At 48.7% G+C, this 18,602-nt stretch overlaps 2 protein-coding genes across 2 annotated transcripts; both read right to left on the bottom strand.

The window, feature by feature from the left end:
• Positions 1-3,199: 3,199 nt before the first annotated feature.
• Positions 3,200-10,452, bottom strand: LOC110312394 (class II histocompatibility antigen, M beta 1 chain). The gene is made up of 6 exons (XM_021185954.2): positions 10,188-10,452; positions 7,921-8,202; positions 5,758-6,042; positions 3,978-4,094; positions 3,777-3,812; positions 3,200-3,506 (listed from the first exon to the last, which is right to left on the bottom strand). The coding sequence occupies exons 1-6, from the start codon at positions 10,240-10,242 to the stop codon at positions 3,496-3,498; spliced, it is 786 nt and encodes a 261-aa protein (XP_021041613.2). The 5' UTR covers positions 10,243-10,452; the 3' UTR covers positions 3,200-3,495.
• Positions 10,453-12,095: 1,643 nt separating this feature from the next.
• On the bottom strand, positions 12,096-18,592 carry LOC147000442 (class II histocompatibility antigen, M beta 1 chain-like). The gene is made up of 6 exons (XM_085832596.1): positions 18,368-18,592; positions 15,921-16,202; positions 15,004-15,288; positions 13,009-13,125; positions 12,805-12,840; positions 12,096-12,539 (listed from the first exon to the last, which is right to left on the bottom strand). The coding sequence occupies exons 1-6, from the start codon at positions 18,420-18,422 to the stop codon at positions 12,529-12,531; spliced, it is 786 nt and encodes a 261-aa protein (XP_085688722.1). The 5' UTR covers positions 18,423-18,592; the 3' UTR covers positions 12,096-12,528.
• Positions 18,593-18,602: the final 10 nt, after the last annotated feature.

Raw genomic sequence — 18,602 nt, forward strand, 5'->3', positions numbered from 1 at the left:
TTAATCCCAGCACTTGGGAGGCAGAGGCAGGTGGATTTCTGAGTTCCAGGACAGCCAGGGCTACACAGAGAAACCCTGTCTCGAAAAACAAAAAAAAAAAAAAAAAATTAAAAAAAAAAATAAAAAAACAAATAAACAAACAAAAAAACCCCACAAATTTTACAAGTAAGGCAAAATAATGAGAATTTGAACCTGGATAATGTGTATATAAGGTGTGTGTGTGTGTGTCTGTGTGTCTGTGTGTGACTGTGTGTGTGTATCTGTGTCTCTGTGTGGGTCTGTGTGGGTCGGTGTGTATGTGTTGAAAGAGCAGCCAGTGGGCTTAGCCAGCGGAGCTCTCCCACCACAGGTTTCTTTCTCTTGCGCAGCAGCTGTCCACCAGCAAGCCCCCTACCACTGAGCCTCACCTCAGCCCAAGATTTCTTGGTATTGTTACAATCTTTCTACAAGTTTAAAGTTATTTCTAAGTCAAAAGTTCAACTACAAACAGTAAAAGAAATGCTTAGAAATGAATAAAAACTGAAACACTTCTATGAGAATTTAGGGTAACTTTGTTGCCATTAGATGTGGGGCTTGTTGCGGGTGGGAACGACAGACAGACATTGTAGCAGGTTCTGTGGAAACGGATCTCAGAGGGAAATGGTCGCCTTTAAATACACTTCTCAGGAACCATAACCCCCTGAGCGGAACACAGGTCAAGAGGGACTGGCTGCACAGGCCAAAGGAGGGAGGAAATGAAAAGATGAGAATAAAAAGCAGGGGCTGAAGAGTTGGCTCAGCCGTTATGAGCACTGACTGCTCTTCCAGAGGTCCTGAGTTCAAATCCCAACAACCACATGGTGGCTCACAACCATTTGTAATTGGATCCAATCTCTCTTCAGATGTGTCTCAGAGACAGTGTACTAAATAAATAATTCTTAAAAGAATAAAAAAGAAATAGCAAAGCAATCACAGCTCTGAAAGAGATCAATGAAAACAGAAACCGGCTTTGGAAACTTCACATAGATGCGGAACTCCAGAAAAGACTGTGGAACACACCATGGGCCCCGCCTGTATCGGGATCTGCATCACAAAGAAAGCAAGTTATATCTATATCATCACAAAAAGTGTATGTTCTGGTTTCAGACCCCAGAACAAGGGGCTGAGGTGCATATTTTACATATCAAAGCAGACCTGCCGGCCCATTCTCCCAGCATCCCTCAGTCCCTACCTGGCATATCCCGCCCCAACTTTCAGCCCAGGGGTGGGGCTACCCCTCTCCCTCTCTCTCCTTCTCTTTCCCTCTCTCTCCCTCTCTCTCTCTCTCTCTCTTTCTCTCTCGGTCCTTCCCCTCTTTGCCTTCTTTCTCTCCCTGTGCGGTCTTTCTCTTCCCCTCTCCTCTCTCTGATTTCCCTGGCCTTCGTCCTTGGAGCCAGTGAACTCATCCAAGAGCAGCTTCCCAATAAACCTGCGTTTAGTATAATCTAATCTGGCTTGAACTGGCTCATTTCACCAGCAGAGAGATACTTTACAAGTGAAAGTGAAGTAAATGAAGCCAACGATCTGATAGACTTGTTGAGTAATGCAAGGGTGTCTCATAGCAAAGAGTCCGTGCTGGAGAGACTGCCCAGAAGTTAAGAGCACTGGCTGCTCTCCCATGAGACCAGGGTTCAATTCCCACCTCCCCCAGCACATGTCACTTCTCTGTCTTATCCAGATTCCATTCGAATTACTGATCATTCTCCCCTCCCCTTGATTTCTCCATCTTTTCCAAGATGAGCTGTCATGCCCTAACTCCAGGATTCTCCTTTGAGAAAACTGTGGCCAATGTGGAGATCATTGTTCAGAAAACACAGTGGTTTTAAGTGTCAAGTTTTATGATGAGGTCTATGCCCACCCTCGTCCAAACCCCACATTCATAGAAACCATCTAGGGCAGAGGGGTCCAGTCCTTTGACCTCCCTCCCATCCACCCAGACCTGCCACGGTAAGAGTCCACAACTCTTCTAACCCCTGGCTTATCAGACCATGGCCTTAAGAGCTCTCCTGCAGGAGCCCACATACAAACGTGTCCACAATACATTGCTTGCTCTCCCTCCACAATCTTGGTGTGTTAAACTCCTCCCTGTCTTATCTATTTCTTGTTGTGCCTTAGGTTTCTTCTTCTTGATTTTCTTATTAACTTATTCGTGTGTTTTGCTTGCAAGGTCTGTGCATTGAACCCAGGTCCTCTGAAAGAGCAGCCAGTGCCCTTGGCCAGCAGAGCCCCCGGCCACAGGTTTCTTTCTCTTGCTGGCAGTTGACTTCCCAACTCTAATCCCAAAAGCAATTCCATAGACCAACTCTCTACAGCTGTGTCTCCACTGGAAGACATTTGTCACCAGAGGTCCCCTCATAATCTCCCCAGCAGGTGCAGATTGCTTGGGTTTGGGATAAACAGGAACAGAAGGGTAACTTTCCAAAAAGGTGTCCTGGTCCATGGAAGGTTTTCAGGATCAGCTCCGACTTCTATCAGGTAAACACACCCCATGGAGAATTTATCCTTGGGCCTCTGACAAGTGACTTAGTCCTTCAGACCTCACTCTCTTGGTCTATTCTTCATGGAGTCCTTGAGAGATGAGAGGCAATACAAATATCAAATGTTTGACCCCTGTCTTCCCTCGCCCACTAACACTGGGAAAGAAACAACCTGAGCATTAAGAAATAACAGCAAAGATGACTACAGAGGGCTCACGGGATTCTGGGTGTGGTCGAGGCTCTTCGCAGCTATGAATTCATCATCCCTCATGAGATCACTTAGGGGCTGACGAGGTGGGTCACTGAGCGAAGGCACCTGGTGCCAAGCCGACACCCTGAGCTCAGCACCTGGAACCCTCACAGTGGGAGAGAAACCACTCCTGCAAATTATCTCTGATCTCTACATGTATGTTCTGGCAAGCATTCTCACATGGGCATGTGCACATACACAAACACACACGCATGCAGATAAAATGGCGTCTCTAAAGTCCTCTTCTGAGCTGAGCTAAGAGCATCCCTCTTCCACACAGGGCAGCTCCACATCGCTACAGCTCAATTTCTTCCCTCGAGTTACACTTTCAAAAGCTGCCCCCAGGTCTGCTTCAGGGAAATGGAAACCTCGAGGTGGCACAGGCTATGTCACAGGAAAGGATCAACTTCAGCCACGCTATGCCACAGTCCGTCCTCCAAAACCCAGGACAAACTTGGGAGAAATCAATAAGTCCACCAGTTTATTTCTTAGTGATCACCTATAACACCGTGCCCTCTGTGACAAGGAGGGGCTCTCAGGAGGCCTTGAACCCGTGCCTCATTTCAGCTCACCTCAGAAAACACCTGGAACAGACTTGAATATAAATACCCCCCAAACTACTAATATTTACTTCAGGAAGGGGAACTGAATAGAGGCAGTATGACACAACAAAGTGGGGTGTCCTGAAGATGTTGGGGGCATGAAGGAGTCCTCAGAAGTCTGAATCTCCATGGCTCCTGGTTCTGCTCTCTAATGCCGTCCTGCAGAAGCAACCAGAAGCAGGCAGTGAGAATACATAGTGCTGCAACACACCCAACCACCTGTGTCCATGACCACCCAGCACCAGAGCCCACAGACACCGGGCAAATGCAAAACAAATGCCCAGCAACCAATGACCAAGACAAAGGAGCTACTCCAGCCTACCTCCAACAGGCTATAAGCTGCTTATCATAAGCAAGCACCATTATGAACATACACCCACCCCAACCCTCCCAAGGACGACTGAGCACGAAGCCCAAGAGCAATGTTACCTTCTGGGTAGGTGGATCCAGGGAGAGGAGTGTAGCCTAGAAGAAGAGACATCATTATACCAGCCCCTGTGGATGAAGGAGGATCCTCGCCACGGGAGTTGCAAGTTCAAATGAGAGAATCAACCTCAGACAGAAAGCAAGAGAGACTGGGAGAAAGAGGAGGACCAGGGAGGACTGCAGAATGTTTAGGGGATCACTCACTGGAGGAATGAGACTTGCGCCATCTGAAGAAGCCAACACAGAAGATGATGAAGCCCAGGCCCAGGGTGGCTGCAGACACAGAGACCTTCACTGTCTGGATGGGGGACAGCCCGGGTGCTACAAAGTAATCAAAGAGGTCTTAAAATTTATGTCTACAGCTTAGTCCCAGGGAGACTGTATGTAGAAAGCTCAACCACACCATTCACTACGAGAACAGGGGAAACTGTCTTCCTATGGTTACCACCCAGTTTCTGCTTTCCCCCAGCCTAGTGGGGCCTCTCAAGGCATTCTCTGTGGTTCCTCTATCCAGGGGCCCCTGCCCCAGCCACCAGGGATTCCTCACTCCCTGTGGCAGGGCTGACTCACACCTCAGCTCTGAGCAGCTTCCTATTAAAATGTCTCCTTTCCAGGCCCTCAAAGTTCCACAGTGTGATTCCCCAGAGCCTCACTGCCCATGTCTCCCTTCAGAATTTGTTCCATTCCACACTTCAGCCCTTCACTATCCCACATGCCAGAGCTGTTCCTGCTTGGAACTATATCCCACCTGCATTCTAACCCCAACATCAAGAGAGCACCCTCACCAAAGGAGCCCCTCGTGTGCCCTACAAAGGAGTCCTACCCTGCACAGCTCAAGGGCACAGACATGTTCCACACTCTTCTTGTTCCCCTCTGTGCTAGCTAGTTTTGTGTCAGTTTGACCTAGGCTGGAATCATTTCAGAGATGGGAACCTCAATTGAGAAAATGCTTCCATGAGATCAGGCTGAGGCAAGCCTTCAGCATAGGGTCTTTTCTTAAGGAGTGATAGATGGGGGAGGTCCCAGCCCATTGTGGGGAGGGTCAACCCTGGGCTCATAGTCCTGGGTTCTACAAGAAACCCAGGTGAGCAAGCCACATGGGGCAAGCCAGTAAGAAGCACCCCTTGGTGGCCTCTGCATCAGCTCCTGCCTTTAGGTTCCTGCCCTACTTGAGTTCCTGTCTTCACTCCCTTCAACAATGGATCATGATGTGATGGTGTAAGCCAAATAAATACTTTCTCCCTAATCTGTCCCTGGTCATGGTGATTCATCACAGCAATAGAAATCCTAACCAGGACACCATCCCCTCCCAGAGACTCACTAGAACCAACAGCAGACACAGCACTCCCCACAGGGGAGGCCTGGCCTCAGCAGCCTGAGGACCCTGCTTCCTGGTCCTTCCAAGCTGTCCTTTCCTCATCTTTCTTCCTCTCTTTTCAGTCATCTCCAAACTGGTGTGTACCACCTATGTTACCTTTAACTAGTCCTGGGTTCAGTGAGGTCCCTACTGATAAGCTCCTTCACAGGCCCATAAGTGCGTCTTGCAGTCATGGCTGCATTATACTCAAAAAGCAGCCCAAATTCAGCATAGCCTGTACCAAGAGGAAAGCCTGCCTCTTTCCTCTCTGTCTTTTTTTTTTTTTTTTCTTAGTTCCTAGTGCTGGCCTGACAAGATGGCTGGATGTATTAGGAAAACTAACACAGAGAACTTGTTTCAGAAATGTTATCAAATCTGCACACTTATTGGGTGACAATCGGGTTGCTCTCCTTGCTCGCATAGGCGTCCAAGCACAACTGCCAAGCAAAGGCATGACCTTTAGTAGAGAACCAACTCTGTTAACCCTCAACAGGCTCTCCAGACTCACTTCCGGTCCCAGTATCCCTTTCTCTACCGTGGACCACACACCGGTGCACATCTCACTCCCTAGGCCAAAATATCCATGTCCCTTCCCAAACACCAATGTCTGATTTCCCACACACTTACTCCAGTCCCCGCGGATGGGCTCAGAGGTCCCACTGTGCTGAACCACGCAGGTGTAAACATCCCCATAGGAAGGGGTTAAGGCTAGGTAGGAGACTGTCTGGTATGTCCAGTCTCCATTGGACTGAGCCGTCTTCTCCTTGTTGCTGTGGGAAGGGACAAGCTGCCCATTCTTCATCCATGTGATGGTCACATCCGCTGGATAGAAGCCCCAGACGTAGCAGGCCAGCATCACGGGCTCCCTTGTATTAAAAGGAGCGGTTTGGGCTACTCGGACAGATGGCGGTCCTGCATGGAGAAGCAATTATGGTTGGTAAGGAAGTCTCATTTCATCCTTTCAAAAGTGTCAGCAACCACCCATTGAAAGGGGAAACAGAACTCACTCCTGCCTCTCAGGCTTCCTCTTAATATCTCATAGCCTCTTTCTTTTCTTCTCCAAAGTCATTTTTTGTTTGTTTGTTTTTTTTGTTTTTTTCGAGACAGGGTTTCTCTGTATAGCTCTGGCTGTCCTGGAACTCACTTTGTAGACCAGGCTGGCCTCGAACTCAGAAATCCGCCTGCCTCTGCCTCCCGAGTGCTGGGATTAAAGGCGTGCGCCACCACGCCCGGCTCCAAAGTCATTTTTGATCACAATTAGGAAATGCCCTGTCTGAGCCTTGAACTGTCTGCACAGTATCTGTGCTTATCCTGCATGGCCGCATGCTTGTGTGTTTTCTAAGATGTGCTCTCATACAGCCCACACTCCTCGGAGGCTGGGATGGTCCTAACTCCTAGTCTCCTCCCTCTTCCCAAGTGCTGGCATTACAGGTCTGTACCACCATGCCTGGAGATGAGATTACTAAGACTCCATTTTCTGCTACCTTATCCCCAAAAGAGATCTTCCTGCTCTCCTCTATCAGTGTTTTTGAGAAAGATTTTAAGAGAAAATGCAAGAAATTATGTTAAAATACAGACTCTTGGGCTGGAGAGATGGCTCAGTGGTTAAGAGCACCGACTACTCTTCTAGAGGTCCTGAGTTCAATTCCCAGCAACCACATACTAGCTCATAACCATCTATAACAGGATCTGATGCCCTCTTCTGCTGTATCCAAAGAAAGTGGCAGTGTACTCATATGCATTACATATGTAAATAAATAAATCTTTTTAAAAAAAAAATAAAGTCTCTCTAGGCTTCACTAAAAGTATTTTCTCAGCCGGGCGTGGTGGCGCACACCTTTAATCCCAGCACTCCTGAGGCAGAGGCAGGCAGATTTCTGAGTTCGAGGCCAGCCTGGTCTACAAAGTGAGTTCCAAGACAGCCAGGGCTACACAGAGAAACCCTGTCTCAGGAAAAAAAAAAAAAAAAAAAAAAAAAAAGGTATTTTCTCCCTGTCTAGAGTGGTACCCAGGAACTTGCATCTTTAGTAAGCACCTTGAGCAGGTGATGCTGAAAGGTGGCTGAGAAACTGTATCTTATGACACACCTGACACTCTGACCTATGGAGATCTTCAAAGTTTATACAACATTACCAGCTTTAAGCAGTTCCATGAGCTATTCTCTATGTGTCCAGGGAAAGAGAAACTGTACTGGAGTCCCTGGAGCACTGCAGATCTCCCCACACCCTGCATCCCTTCTAAATATGGAACAAAAAAAAAAAAAAAAAAAAAAAAAAAACAGCTACAGGCTTGGAGACCCAAGCCTGCAATTCCAGCTGGCTGCAACACTGAAACAAGAGTTACAAGTTCAAGGCCAGCTTTGGCAACTTTGGGAAATCCTGCCTCAGAACAGATAGTAGAAATGGACCTAGGACATACACACTGGTAAAGTGCTTGCCAGGCATGTGCAGGGTCCTGGGTTCAGTCCCCAGTAATGGGAAGAAATATCTAATTAAAATAAATAAAAAGAAGAGACAGGAATGGGGAAAGTCATTGGTGGACTTCTGGCTTGGATCTCTACCCTGGTCCAAGCTCTCATGCTTGGCTTCTGCTTCTGGTCCTCATCAATTCCTTCTCACTACATCCTCTTCCTCCAGTCCGTCCCCATTACCACACTGCTCCCTCCATGTCCTGCCCCCTCTTCCAGGTCCACATTGTCTCTTCCTGCCCAGGTATCAACCCCTTTGTTGCTCAAGCATCTCCTTGCCCTCTGCCCTCCTGGCTGTGCTCCCCGACTGCCCCTCTGCTCACTCGTTCTGTGGGTCAGCGCATCCCAGAAGGGCTGGGTCTGGGAGGCACAGTCCAGAAGCCCATTGTGCAAACGCTGGAGAAGGCTCTCTTCTTTGTTGAGGATCCTTGAAAAATTTTCAGCCAATGGATACAGCACCCCAAATTCACAGGGGACTATTTTTCCCACATCTGGATTCCAGCAGGCCAGCAGATCTTTGTTGAAGGAAACACAGTATGTGAAGTCCTGTGGGGTCCCAGCATCGTCCAGCATGCACGTGCTTTCCACATGAGCCACAAAGCCACCTGGGAGAAGGGATCAGAGAAGGGAAGGCAGGTCAGAGTCTGCATGGCAGGATTGCAAAGATGGCCTCTGCCCATTCATAGATCCTAGCACAAAGTTCCTAAAACCCTTAAGACTGCCTATGGTGGGGGGAGGGGAGTAGATGCATTTTCTGCCCTAATATCTAGCCTTTAACTTGGTTCCTCACCCAGAGCTCTGAAGGCCTTGGAACTGAGTGACCATGGAGTCCCTTGTTCTAATAAGGTCAGTTTTGACAGAACCCTGGGGCGGGGCCTGTCAGTGGAAAGATGGAACCATCTTTAGGAGCCTGAGCTTAAATCTCAAATCTGGAGCAGCAGGGAGGGGACTGGAGTCTGGATTAAAAATAAATCCTATCTATTTGATGAAACCTAAAAATCTCAGGTTGTGGGGCCCAGAGACCTCACCAGTCGGTGAACACATTCATGTGGTGGGGACTGGCACACCCACCTCCTGGGGGGCAGAAGCTACTGCACCTGAGCTCTGCCTGGCTTTCTTCCTATGAACCCTTTGTTCTTTAAAATATTCCTCATGGTGTTAGAGATGTGGCTGGATGTTTAAAAGTATATGATGCTCTTGAAGAAGACCAGGGTTCCAACTAGAGCACCTACTCCCAACGGCACCCCAGTTCCAGAGAGTCTGAGACCCTTCTGGCCTCATCAGACACTACATAGATGTGGTGCACACACAGACTAGCAGGGATGAGAGCACACACACTCATGCACACACACACACACACATACACAGAGAGAGAGAGAGAGACAGAGAGAAACAGAGACAGAGAGTGAGAGAGAGACAGAAAGAAAGAGAAAGAGAAAGAGAGAGACAGACAGACAGAAACAGAGAAGCAGGAGAGAGAAATGTTTTTAAACTCTTGCAGTAAATGAACAATAACAGTCTATTTGCACAGACTCTGCGCCCTCTCCATTTTCCAAGCCAAGGAGCTCTAACTCAGCCAAGCTGGGCAGAAGTCCTGGTAATCCTGGGGCTTCCCCCTTGTCCTTGATGTGGGTGCTGGGAATTGAACCTGGGTCCTCGGCAGAGTCACCCAGTTCTCTTCGTTGCTGAGTCACCTCCCCAAGGTTCTGACACTAAATCAGGCTGTTGCTTTCCACCTGCAGTGGTCTAAGGTCTTAAGATAACAAATTTAAATAACTCAGTTTTTCAGACTTTCTGAACACAACAAGAGCCAACCAAACAAAACACAGAAAAGGCATTTTAAAGCTAATTCCACTCTTCTACCAATATCATATGGTGTGATTGACTTCCACATCTGGCAGGGCATGGGTTTGGGATGAGCTTGAGGTTCATGTGCACAAGGCTGAAAACAATTAGTGCTGTTTCTTCTGTATGTGAGACTGGATGACAAGGGAAGAACAGCCCAAAATTCCCATGAGGCATGCATGGCTGTCTACCCCAAAACAGACCTGCAGAGCATCCAGTTATTAACAATGACATAAGGGTAATGTGGTTGGCATACTTGTGATCCCAGCACTGAGGCAGGAGGATTACCATGAGTTTAAGGCTTCTCTGGATATAGAGCATGACTGTCTCCAATTAGAAACAGACAGACAGACAGGCAGGCAGACAGACAGACAGATAAAAGGGAAGGGGAAGAAAAGGGACAGGAGAGAAAGAAACAGAGTCAAGAAGAAGTCAGTCTTGCTCTGTGCTGGAAATATCCTTGACTTTGATGCCACAGAACACTTATGACATGCCAGGCACCATGTTAGGAACCAAAACCCAGCAGTACCCAGTCCTAACCTACGTTCCCACAGGGACATCCTTCACACAGTCTATGAGAATGGCTCATTATTAAAATTGCTGTAAAATACAGTGCACAGGGCTGGAGGAATGCCATAGTAGTGAGACCCGCTAGTCTGGGGTACTCAGACCTGCTAGTTAGCAAAAATAAACATGTTTTACCCAAACAGGAGCAGGAGAGAGAAGGTTCAGGAGGTTACCTTACCTGCTCTCATGCAGTGCAGACTGAGGGCCAGCAGCAGCAGCCAGAGTGCAGCCATGTTCCACTCTCTGAAGGTGCAGGAATGTCAGGCCCCTGGCCCACCTCCTGCAGGGGCCTCAGGTTCTCTCCTGCCCCAGCCTGGACAAATGATCTTCACACACTGAGGTAAATATGGTACCCTTGCTCAAGTTCCTTGCTTTTTGCTGTCTATGTGGCCCCAAGTCACTCAGCCCCTCCTTAGATCCTAAACTTGTACCCAGTAACTCAACCAAATCCCGGAACCTAAAGGGAGTGGTCAGATTAGCTGGGTAGGCAGGTCAGACCAATCATTGAATGACTAAGCCTAGCATCATCAGTTGCTAGGTAAACCTCATTGTGCCCAAGGCCTTAAGAACAGGACCTTCCTGAGGTCCCTGTGGTAGTCACTGAGGAATTTCCACTGTTTCCAACCCTGTCCTGCGTCTGGACTGACTTTCTCCTCTCACACAGTTTAAAAAAAAAAATTTCCAGAAAACTATCTTCACCTCCAAAAGGGGCGTTGCCTAGGAAATAGTGCATACACCTCTGGTCTGTCCTGTCACTCAGGAGGACATAGGTGGCAGAGGCAAGACCGTAGGGAAGGAAGGAGGTACAGATAGTGTACACAGTTGCCTTGTGTCAGAGCAGGACTGGACGACAGAAAGCAATCCACCCTTAGAGAGCAGGGGCCAGCCTGGAAACCCCATTCCCTCCTGAGCTGCTTACTTTCCTCCTAGGCTGTAGGAGCTGCTTTGGGAGCCAGGACGCCCTATCTTCCTGCACTCACGCATCTCTGGGGCAGTTCCACTGAAGCTCTTGGTCAAAAGCTGACCTCAGGCCCAAAGCTCAAGTGTCTTCCCCTCCAGAGCCTCTGCTCCCCTGAGTGTGCCCTGCCCCATGCTCTGCTCTGTTGAGCTGACCTCTGGATTAGGAAGATGCTATAGTAGAGTGTGGTGCCCCTACTATTCTCCTGGAAAGGACATTATCTACTGATGACACTTGGGTGTGTTTGCACATGTGCACACGTGTTCCTGTGTGTGGGTGCTTGTGTGTATATGGCATGCATGCACCTATGTGCAAATATGTGCAGAGGCCACAGGAACACCTTCCACCTTATTGGTGGTGGTTATTGTTGTTGTTTGAGACGGGGTCTCTTGATGATCTGGAGCTGGCCAGGTAGGCTGGGCTAGGTAGCCGGGAGGCCTGGGGACACACCTGCCTCTGCCTCTGCAGCAATGGAACCACAGCTGTACACAAACATGTTGGGTATTTTTTGTGGTTGTTTTGTTTTCTTTGTGTGTATGTTTTCGTTTTAATGTGGGTCCCGGGGAATAAACTCAGACACTCCCATTTGTGCAGCAAGCACTTTACCAACTGAGCCATCTCCCAGCTCTTAGTGCACTTTTCTTTTTGTGCTAAGATTTTAAATGGCAATTGACTGTTTTCTCAGACTGTGAACTGCACAACTGATAGTGTCTTCTAGGTATATTGTAATCTTAAATTGGCCACATAAACACACACACACACATACATACATACACACATATGTACACACATACACACATCCACCATACATGCATCCACACTCACACACACTCATAGACACACAGACACATGGACATGCACACATACACACACACATACACATATGAAAATAAAATGCAGTCTAAAAATGCCTCTTCTGAGCTGAGCTAAGCCCCTCGCTCCTCCTCACAGGGCAGCTCCATCTCACTACAGCTCAATTTCTTCCCTCAAATTATACTTACAAAACCCGCCCCCCAGGTCTGCTTCATGTAGCTGGGAGACCTGTAGGGGCCACAGGCTATGTCACAGGGAAGGTTCAACTTCATCCATGCTCTTCCACAACAAGACACAAGCTTGGGGGAAGCCAGGAATTCCACCAGTTTATTTCTTAGTAATCACCTATGACATGGTGCCCTTGTGACGAGGAGGGGCTCTCAGAAGACCTTGAACCCCCTCCTTAGACCAGTTCACTTCAGAAAACACCTGGGACAGACTTCATTATGAATACCTCCCAAGCTGTTACACATCGGGTGGTGCACGCCTTAAATCCCAACACTCAGGAGACAGAAGCAGACAGATTTCTGAGTTTGAGGCCATCCTGGTCTACAAAGTGAGTTCCAGGATAGCCAGGGCTATACAGAGAAACCCTGTCTCAAAAAACCAAAAATAAAAAAAAAAATTACATCGGGAAGGGGAACTGAATAGAAGCAGTATGACACAAGTAAATGGGGTGTCCTGAAGATGTTGGGGGCATGAAGGAATCCACAGGAGTCTGAATCTCCTTGGCTCCGAGTTCTGCTCTCTAATGCCGTCCTGCAGAAGCAACCAGAAGCAGGCAGTGAGAATACATAGTGCTGCAACACACCCGACCACCTGTGTCCATGACCACCCAGCACCAGAGCCCACAGACACCGGTAATGCAAAACAAATGCCCAGCAACCAATGACCAAGACAAAGGAGCTACCTCCAGCCTACCTCCAACAGGCTATAAGCTGCTCATCATAAGCAAGCACCATTATGAACATATACCCCACCCCTCCCGAGGACAACTGAGCACAAAGCCCAACACAAATGTTACCTTCTGGGTAGGTGGATCCAGGGAGAGGAGTGTAGCCTAGAAGAAGAAGAGACATCATTATACCAGACCCTGTGGATGAAGGAGGATCCTCGCCACAGAAGTTGCAAGTTCAAATGAGAGAATCAACCTCAGACAGAAAGCAAGAGAGCCTGGGAGAAAGAGGAGGACCAGGGAGGACTGCAGAATGTTTAGGGGATCACTCACTGGAGGAATGAGACTTGCGCCATCTGAAGAAGCCAACACAGAAGATGATGAAGCCCAGGCCCAGGGTGGCTGCAGACACAGAGACCTTCACTGTCTGGATGGGGGACAGCCCAGGTGCTACAAAGTAATCAAAGAGGTCTTAAAATTAATATCTACAGCTTGGTCCCAGGGAGCCTGCAACTAGAAGAGTCAACCATACCATTCACTACTAGAACAGGGGAAACTGTCTTCCTATGGTTACCACCCAGTTTCTGCTTTCCCCCAGCCTAGTGGGGCCTCTCAAGGCATTCTCTGTGGTTCTCCATCCAGGGGCACCGGCCCCAGCTAGCAGGGATTCCTCACTCCCTGTGGCAGGGCTGACTCACTCACACCTCAGCTCTGAGCAGCTTCCTATTAAAATGTCTCCTTTAAGGGCTGGTGAGATGGCTCAGTGGGTAAGAGCACCCGACTGCTCTTCCAAAGGTCCGGAGTTCAAATCCCAGCAACCACATGGTGGCTCATAACCATCCGTAACGAGATCTGACTCCCTCTTCTGGTGTGTTTGAAGACAGCTACAGTGTACTTACATATAATAAATAAATAAATCTTTAAAAAAAAATGTCTCCTTTCCAGGCCCTCAAAGTTCCACAGTATGAGTCCCCCAGAGCCTCACTGCCCATGTCTCCCTTCAGAATTTGTTCCATTCCACACTTCAGCCCTTCACTATCCCACATGCCAGAGCTGTTCCTGCTTGGAACTATATCCCACCTGCATTCTAACCCCAACATCAAGAGAGCACCCTCACCAAAGGAGCCCCTCGTGTGCCCTACAAAGGAGTCCCACCTTGGACAGGTCAAGGGCACAGGCATGTTCCACACTCTTTTTGTTCCCCTCTGTGCTAGCTAGTTTTGTGTCAGTTTGACCTAGGCTGGAATCATTTCAGAGATGGGAACCTCAATTGAGAAAATGCTTCCATGAGATCAGGCTGAGGCAAGCCTTCAGCATAGGGTCTTTTCTTAAGGAGTGATAGATGGGGGAGGTCCCAGCCCATTGTGGGGAGGGCCAACCCTGGGCTCATTGTCCTGGGTTCTACAAGAAACCCAGGTGAGCAAGCTACATGGGGCAAGCCAGTAAGAAGCACACCCTTGGTGGCCTCTGCATCAGCTCCTGCCTTTAGGTTCCTGCCCTACTTGAGTTCCTGTCTTCACTCCCTTCAACAATGGATCATGATGTGATGGTGTAAGCCAAATAAATACTTTCTCCCTAATCTGTCCCTGGTCATGGTGTTTCACCACAGCAATAGAAATCCTAACCAGGACACCATCCCCTCCCAGAGACTCACTAGAACCAACAGCAGACACAGCACTCCCCACAGGGGAGGCCTGGCCTCAGCAGCCTGAGGACCCTGCTTCCTGGTCCTTCCAAGCTGTCCTTTCCTCATCTTTCTTCCTCTCTTTTCAGTCATCTCCAAACTGGTGTGTACCACCTATGTTACCTTTAACTAGTCCTGGGTTCAGTGAGGTCCCTATTGATAAGCTCCTTCACAGGCCCATAAGTGCGTCTTGCAGTCATGGCTGCACCATCCCATTATACTCAAGAAGCCGCCCAAATTCAGCGCAGCTCTGTACAAAGAGGAAAGCCTGCCCCTTCCTCTTCTCTCTACTTTATTTTCTCAATTCCCAGTTGTGGCCTGACAAGATGGCTAGGTATTATGAAAACTAACACAGAGAACTTGTTCCAGAAATGTTATCAAATCTGCACACTTATTGGGTGACAATCAGGATGCTCTCCCTCGCTCGAACAGATGAAAGGCGTCCCAGCACAACTGCCAAGCAAAGGCATGACCTTTGGTCAGGAACCAACTCTGCTAACCCTCAACAGGCTCCTCCAGACTCACTTCCGGTCCCAGCATCCCCTTCTCTACCGTGGACCATGCACCGGTGCACGTCTCACTCCCTAGGCCAAAATATCCATGTCCCTTCCCAAACACCAAAGTCCGAGTTCCCACACACTTACTCCAGTCCCCGCGGATGGGCTCAGAGGTCCCACTGTGCTGAACCACACAGGTGTAGACGTCCCCGAAGGAAGGGGTTAAGGCTAAGTAGGAGACTGTCTGGTATGTCCAGTCTCCATTGGGCTGAGCTGTCTTCTCCTTGTTGCTGTGGGAAGGGACAAGCTGCCCATTCTTCATCCATGTGATGGTCACATCCGCTGGATAGAAGCCCCAGACATAGCAGGCCAGCATCACAGGCTCCCTTGTGTTAAAAGGAGCGGTTTGGGCTACTCGGACAGATGGCGGTCCTGCATGGGAGAAGCAGTTATGGTTGGTAAGGGAGTCTCATTTCATCCTTTCAAAAGTGTCTGCAGCCACCCATTGAAAGGGGATCCCTTCTAAATGTGAAACAGCAAAATCTGAGCAAAAAAACACAAGGATAAGACAGGCTGGGGACCCGAACCTGTGATCCTAGTTGTCTGCAACACTAAAACAAGAGTTACAAGTTCAAGGCCAGCTTTGGCAACTTTGGGAAATCCTGCCTCAGAACAGATAGTAGAAATGGACCTAGGACATACACACTGGTAAAGTGCTTGCCAGGCATGTGCAGGGTCCTGGGTTCAGTCCCAGTAATGGGAAGAAATATCTAATTAAAATAAATAAAAAAGAACAGACAGGAATGGGGAAAGTCATTGGTGGACTTCTGGCTTGGATCTCTACCCTGACATGCTTGGCTTTTGCTTCTGGTCCTCATCAATTCCTTCTCACTACATCCTCTTCCTCCAGTCCGTCCCCATTACCACACTGCTCCCTCCATGTCCTGCCCCCTCTTCCAGGTCCACATTGTCTCTTCCTGCCCAGGTATCAACCCCTTTGTTGTTCAAGCATCTCTTTGTCCTCTGCCCTCCTGGCTCTGCTCCCTGACTGCCCCTCTGCTCACTCGTTCTGTGGGTCAGCACATCCCAGAAAGGTTGGGTGTGGGTGGCACAGTCCTGAAGCCCGTTTTGCAAGCGCTGAATAAGGCTCTCCTGTTCGTTGAGGATATTTGAAATTATTTCAGCCAATCTAGACAGCACCCCAAATTCACAGGGGACTATTTTTCCCACATCTGGATCCCAGCAGGCCAGCAGATCTTTGTTGAAGGAAACACAGTATGTGAAGTCCTGTGGGGTCCCAGCATCATCCAACACGCACGTGCTTTCCACATGAGCCACAAAGCCACCTAGGGGAAGGGGTCACAGAAGGGAAGGCAGGTCAGAGTCTGCATGGCAGGATTACAAAGATGGCCTCTGCCCATTCATAGATCCTGACACAAAGTTGCTAAAACCCTTATGACTGCCTATGGTGGGGGGAGGGGAGTAGATGCATTTTCTGCCCTAATATCTAGCCTTTAACTTGGTTCCTCACCCAGAGCTCTGAAGGCCTTGGAACTGAGTGACCATGTTCTAATGAGGTCAGTTTGGGCAGAACCCTGGGGCAGGGCCTGTCAGTGGAAAGATGGAGCCATCTTTAGGAGCCTGAGCTTAAATCTCAAATCTGGAGCAGCAGGGAGGGGACTGGAGTCTGGGTAAAAATAAATCCTGTCAGCCAGGTGTGGTGGCGCACGCCTTTAATCCCAACACTCCAGAGGCAGAGGCAGGCAGATTTCTGAGTTCGAGGCCAACCTGGTCTACAAAGTGAGTTCCAAGACAGCCAGGGCTACACAGAGAAACCCTGTCTCGAAAAAAAAAAATCCTGTCTACTTGATGAAACCTAAAGATCTCAGGTTGTGGGGTCCTGAACCCTTCCCAGTCGGTGAACACATTCATATGGTGGATCGGCACACCCACCTCTTGGGGGCAGAAGCTACTGCACCTGAGCTCTGCCTGGCTGTCTTCCTATGAATCCTTTGTTATTTAAAATATTCCTCATGGTGTTAGAGATGTGGCTGGATTTTAAACATATATGTTGCTTGCAGAAGACGAGGTTTCCAACTACAGCACCTACCCACAATGGCTCCCTCTATCCCCAGTTCCAGAGAGTCTGAGACCCTTCTGGCCTCATCAGACACTACATAGATGTGGTGCACACACAGACAAACAGGATGAGAGCGCACACACACTCATGCACAGAGAGAGAGAGAGAGAGAGAGAGAGAGAGAGAGAGAGAGAGAGAGAGAGAGAGATTGAAACAGAGACAGAGACAAAGAGATAGAGAGACAGAAAGAGAAAGAGAGAGACAAGAGACAGAGACAGGGAGATAGGCAAAGAAATACAGACAGACAGAAACATAGAAGCAGGAGAGAGAAATGTTTTTAAACTCTTGCAGTAAATGAACAATAACAGTATTTGCACAGACTCTGTGCCCTCTCCATTTTCTAAGCCAAGGGGCTCTAACTCAGCCAAGCTGGGCAGAAGTCTCGGTAATCCTGGGGCTTCCCTCTTGTGCTTGATGTGAGTGCTGGGAATTGAACCTGGGTCCTCGGCAGAGTCACCCAGTTCTCTTCGTTGCTGAGCCACCTCCTCAAGGCTCTGACACTAAATCAGGCTGTTGCTTTCCACCTGCAGTGGTCTACGGTTTTAAGGTAACAAATTTAAGTAACTTAGTATACCAGGCTTTCCTAACAACAGCTAAGCAAACAAAACTCAGAAAAGGCATTTTAAAGCTAATTCCACTCTTCTACCAATATCATATGGTGTGATTCTTCCACATCTTGCAGGGCATGGGTTTGGGATGAGCTTGAGGCTCATGTGCACAAGGCTGAAAACAATTAGAGCTTCTGTATGTGAGACTGGATGACAAGGGAGGAGAACCCAAGATTCCTGTGTGGCATGCATGGCTGTCTACCCCAAAACAGACCTGCAGAGCACCTCGTTATTGACAGGGACATAGGGTAATGTGGTCGGCACACTTGTGATCCCAGCACTGAGGCAGGAGGATTGCCATGAGTTTAAGGCAAGTCTGGCTATAGAGCGTGACTGTCTCCAATGAGAAAGAAACAGACAGACAAACAGTCACACAGATAGATAGACAGACAAACAGACCGACAGGAGGAGGGAAGGGGACAGGAGAGAAAGAAACAGAGTCAGAAATAGTCAGTCTTGCTCTGTGCTGGAAATATTCTTGACTTTGATGCCACAGAACACTTATGTCATGCCAGGCACCATGTTAGGAACCAGAACCCAGCAGTACCCAGTCCTAACCTACGTTCCCACAGGGACATCCTTCACACAGTCTATGAGAATGGCTCATTATTAAAATTGCTGTAAAATACAGTGCACAGGGCTGGAGGAATGCCATAGTAGTGAGACTCGCTAGTCTGGGGCACTCAGACCTGCTAGCTAGCAAAAATGAACATGTTTTACCCAAACAGGAGCAGGAGAGAGAAGGTTCAGGAGGTTACCTTACCTGCTCCCATGCAGTGCAGACCGAGGGCCAGCAGCAGCAGCCAGAGTGCAGCCATGTTCCAACTCTCTGAAGATGCAAAAAGGTCAGGCCCCTGGCCCACCTCCTGCAGGGGCCTCAGGTTCTCTCCTGCCCCAGCCTGGACAAAAGATCTTCACACACTGAGGTAAATATGGTACCTCTTGCTCAGGCCCCTTGCTCCTTGCTGCCTATGTGGCCCCGAGTCACTCAGCCCCTC

The sequence above is a fragment of the Mus caroli genome, unplaced genomic scaffold (assembly GCF_978045245.1).
Source record: "Mus caroli unplaced genomic scaffold, Mus_caroli_1 scaffold_18, whole genome shotgun sequence".
NCBI lineage: Eukaryota > Metazoa > Chordata > Mammalia > Rodentia > Muridae > Mus > Mus caroli.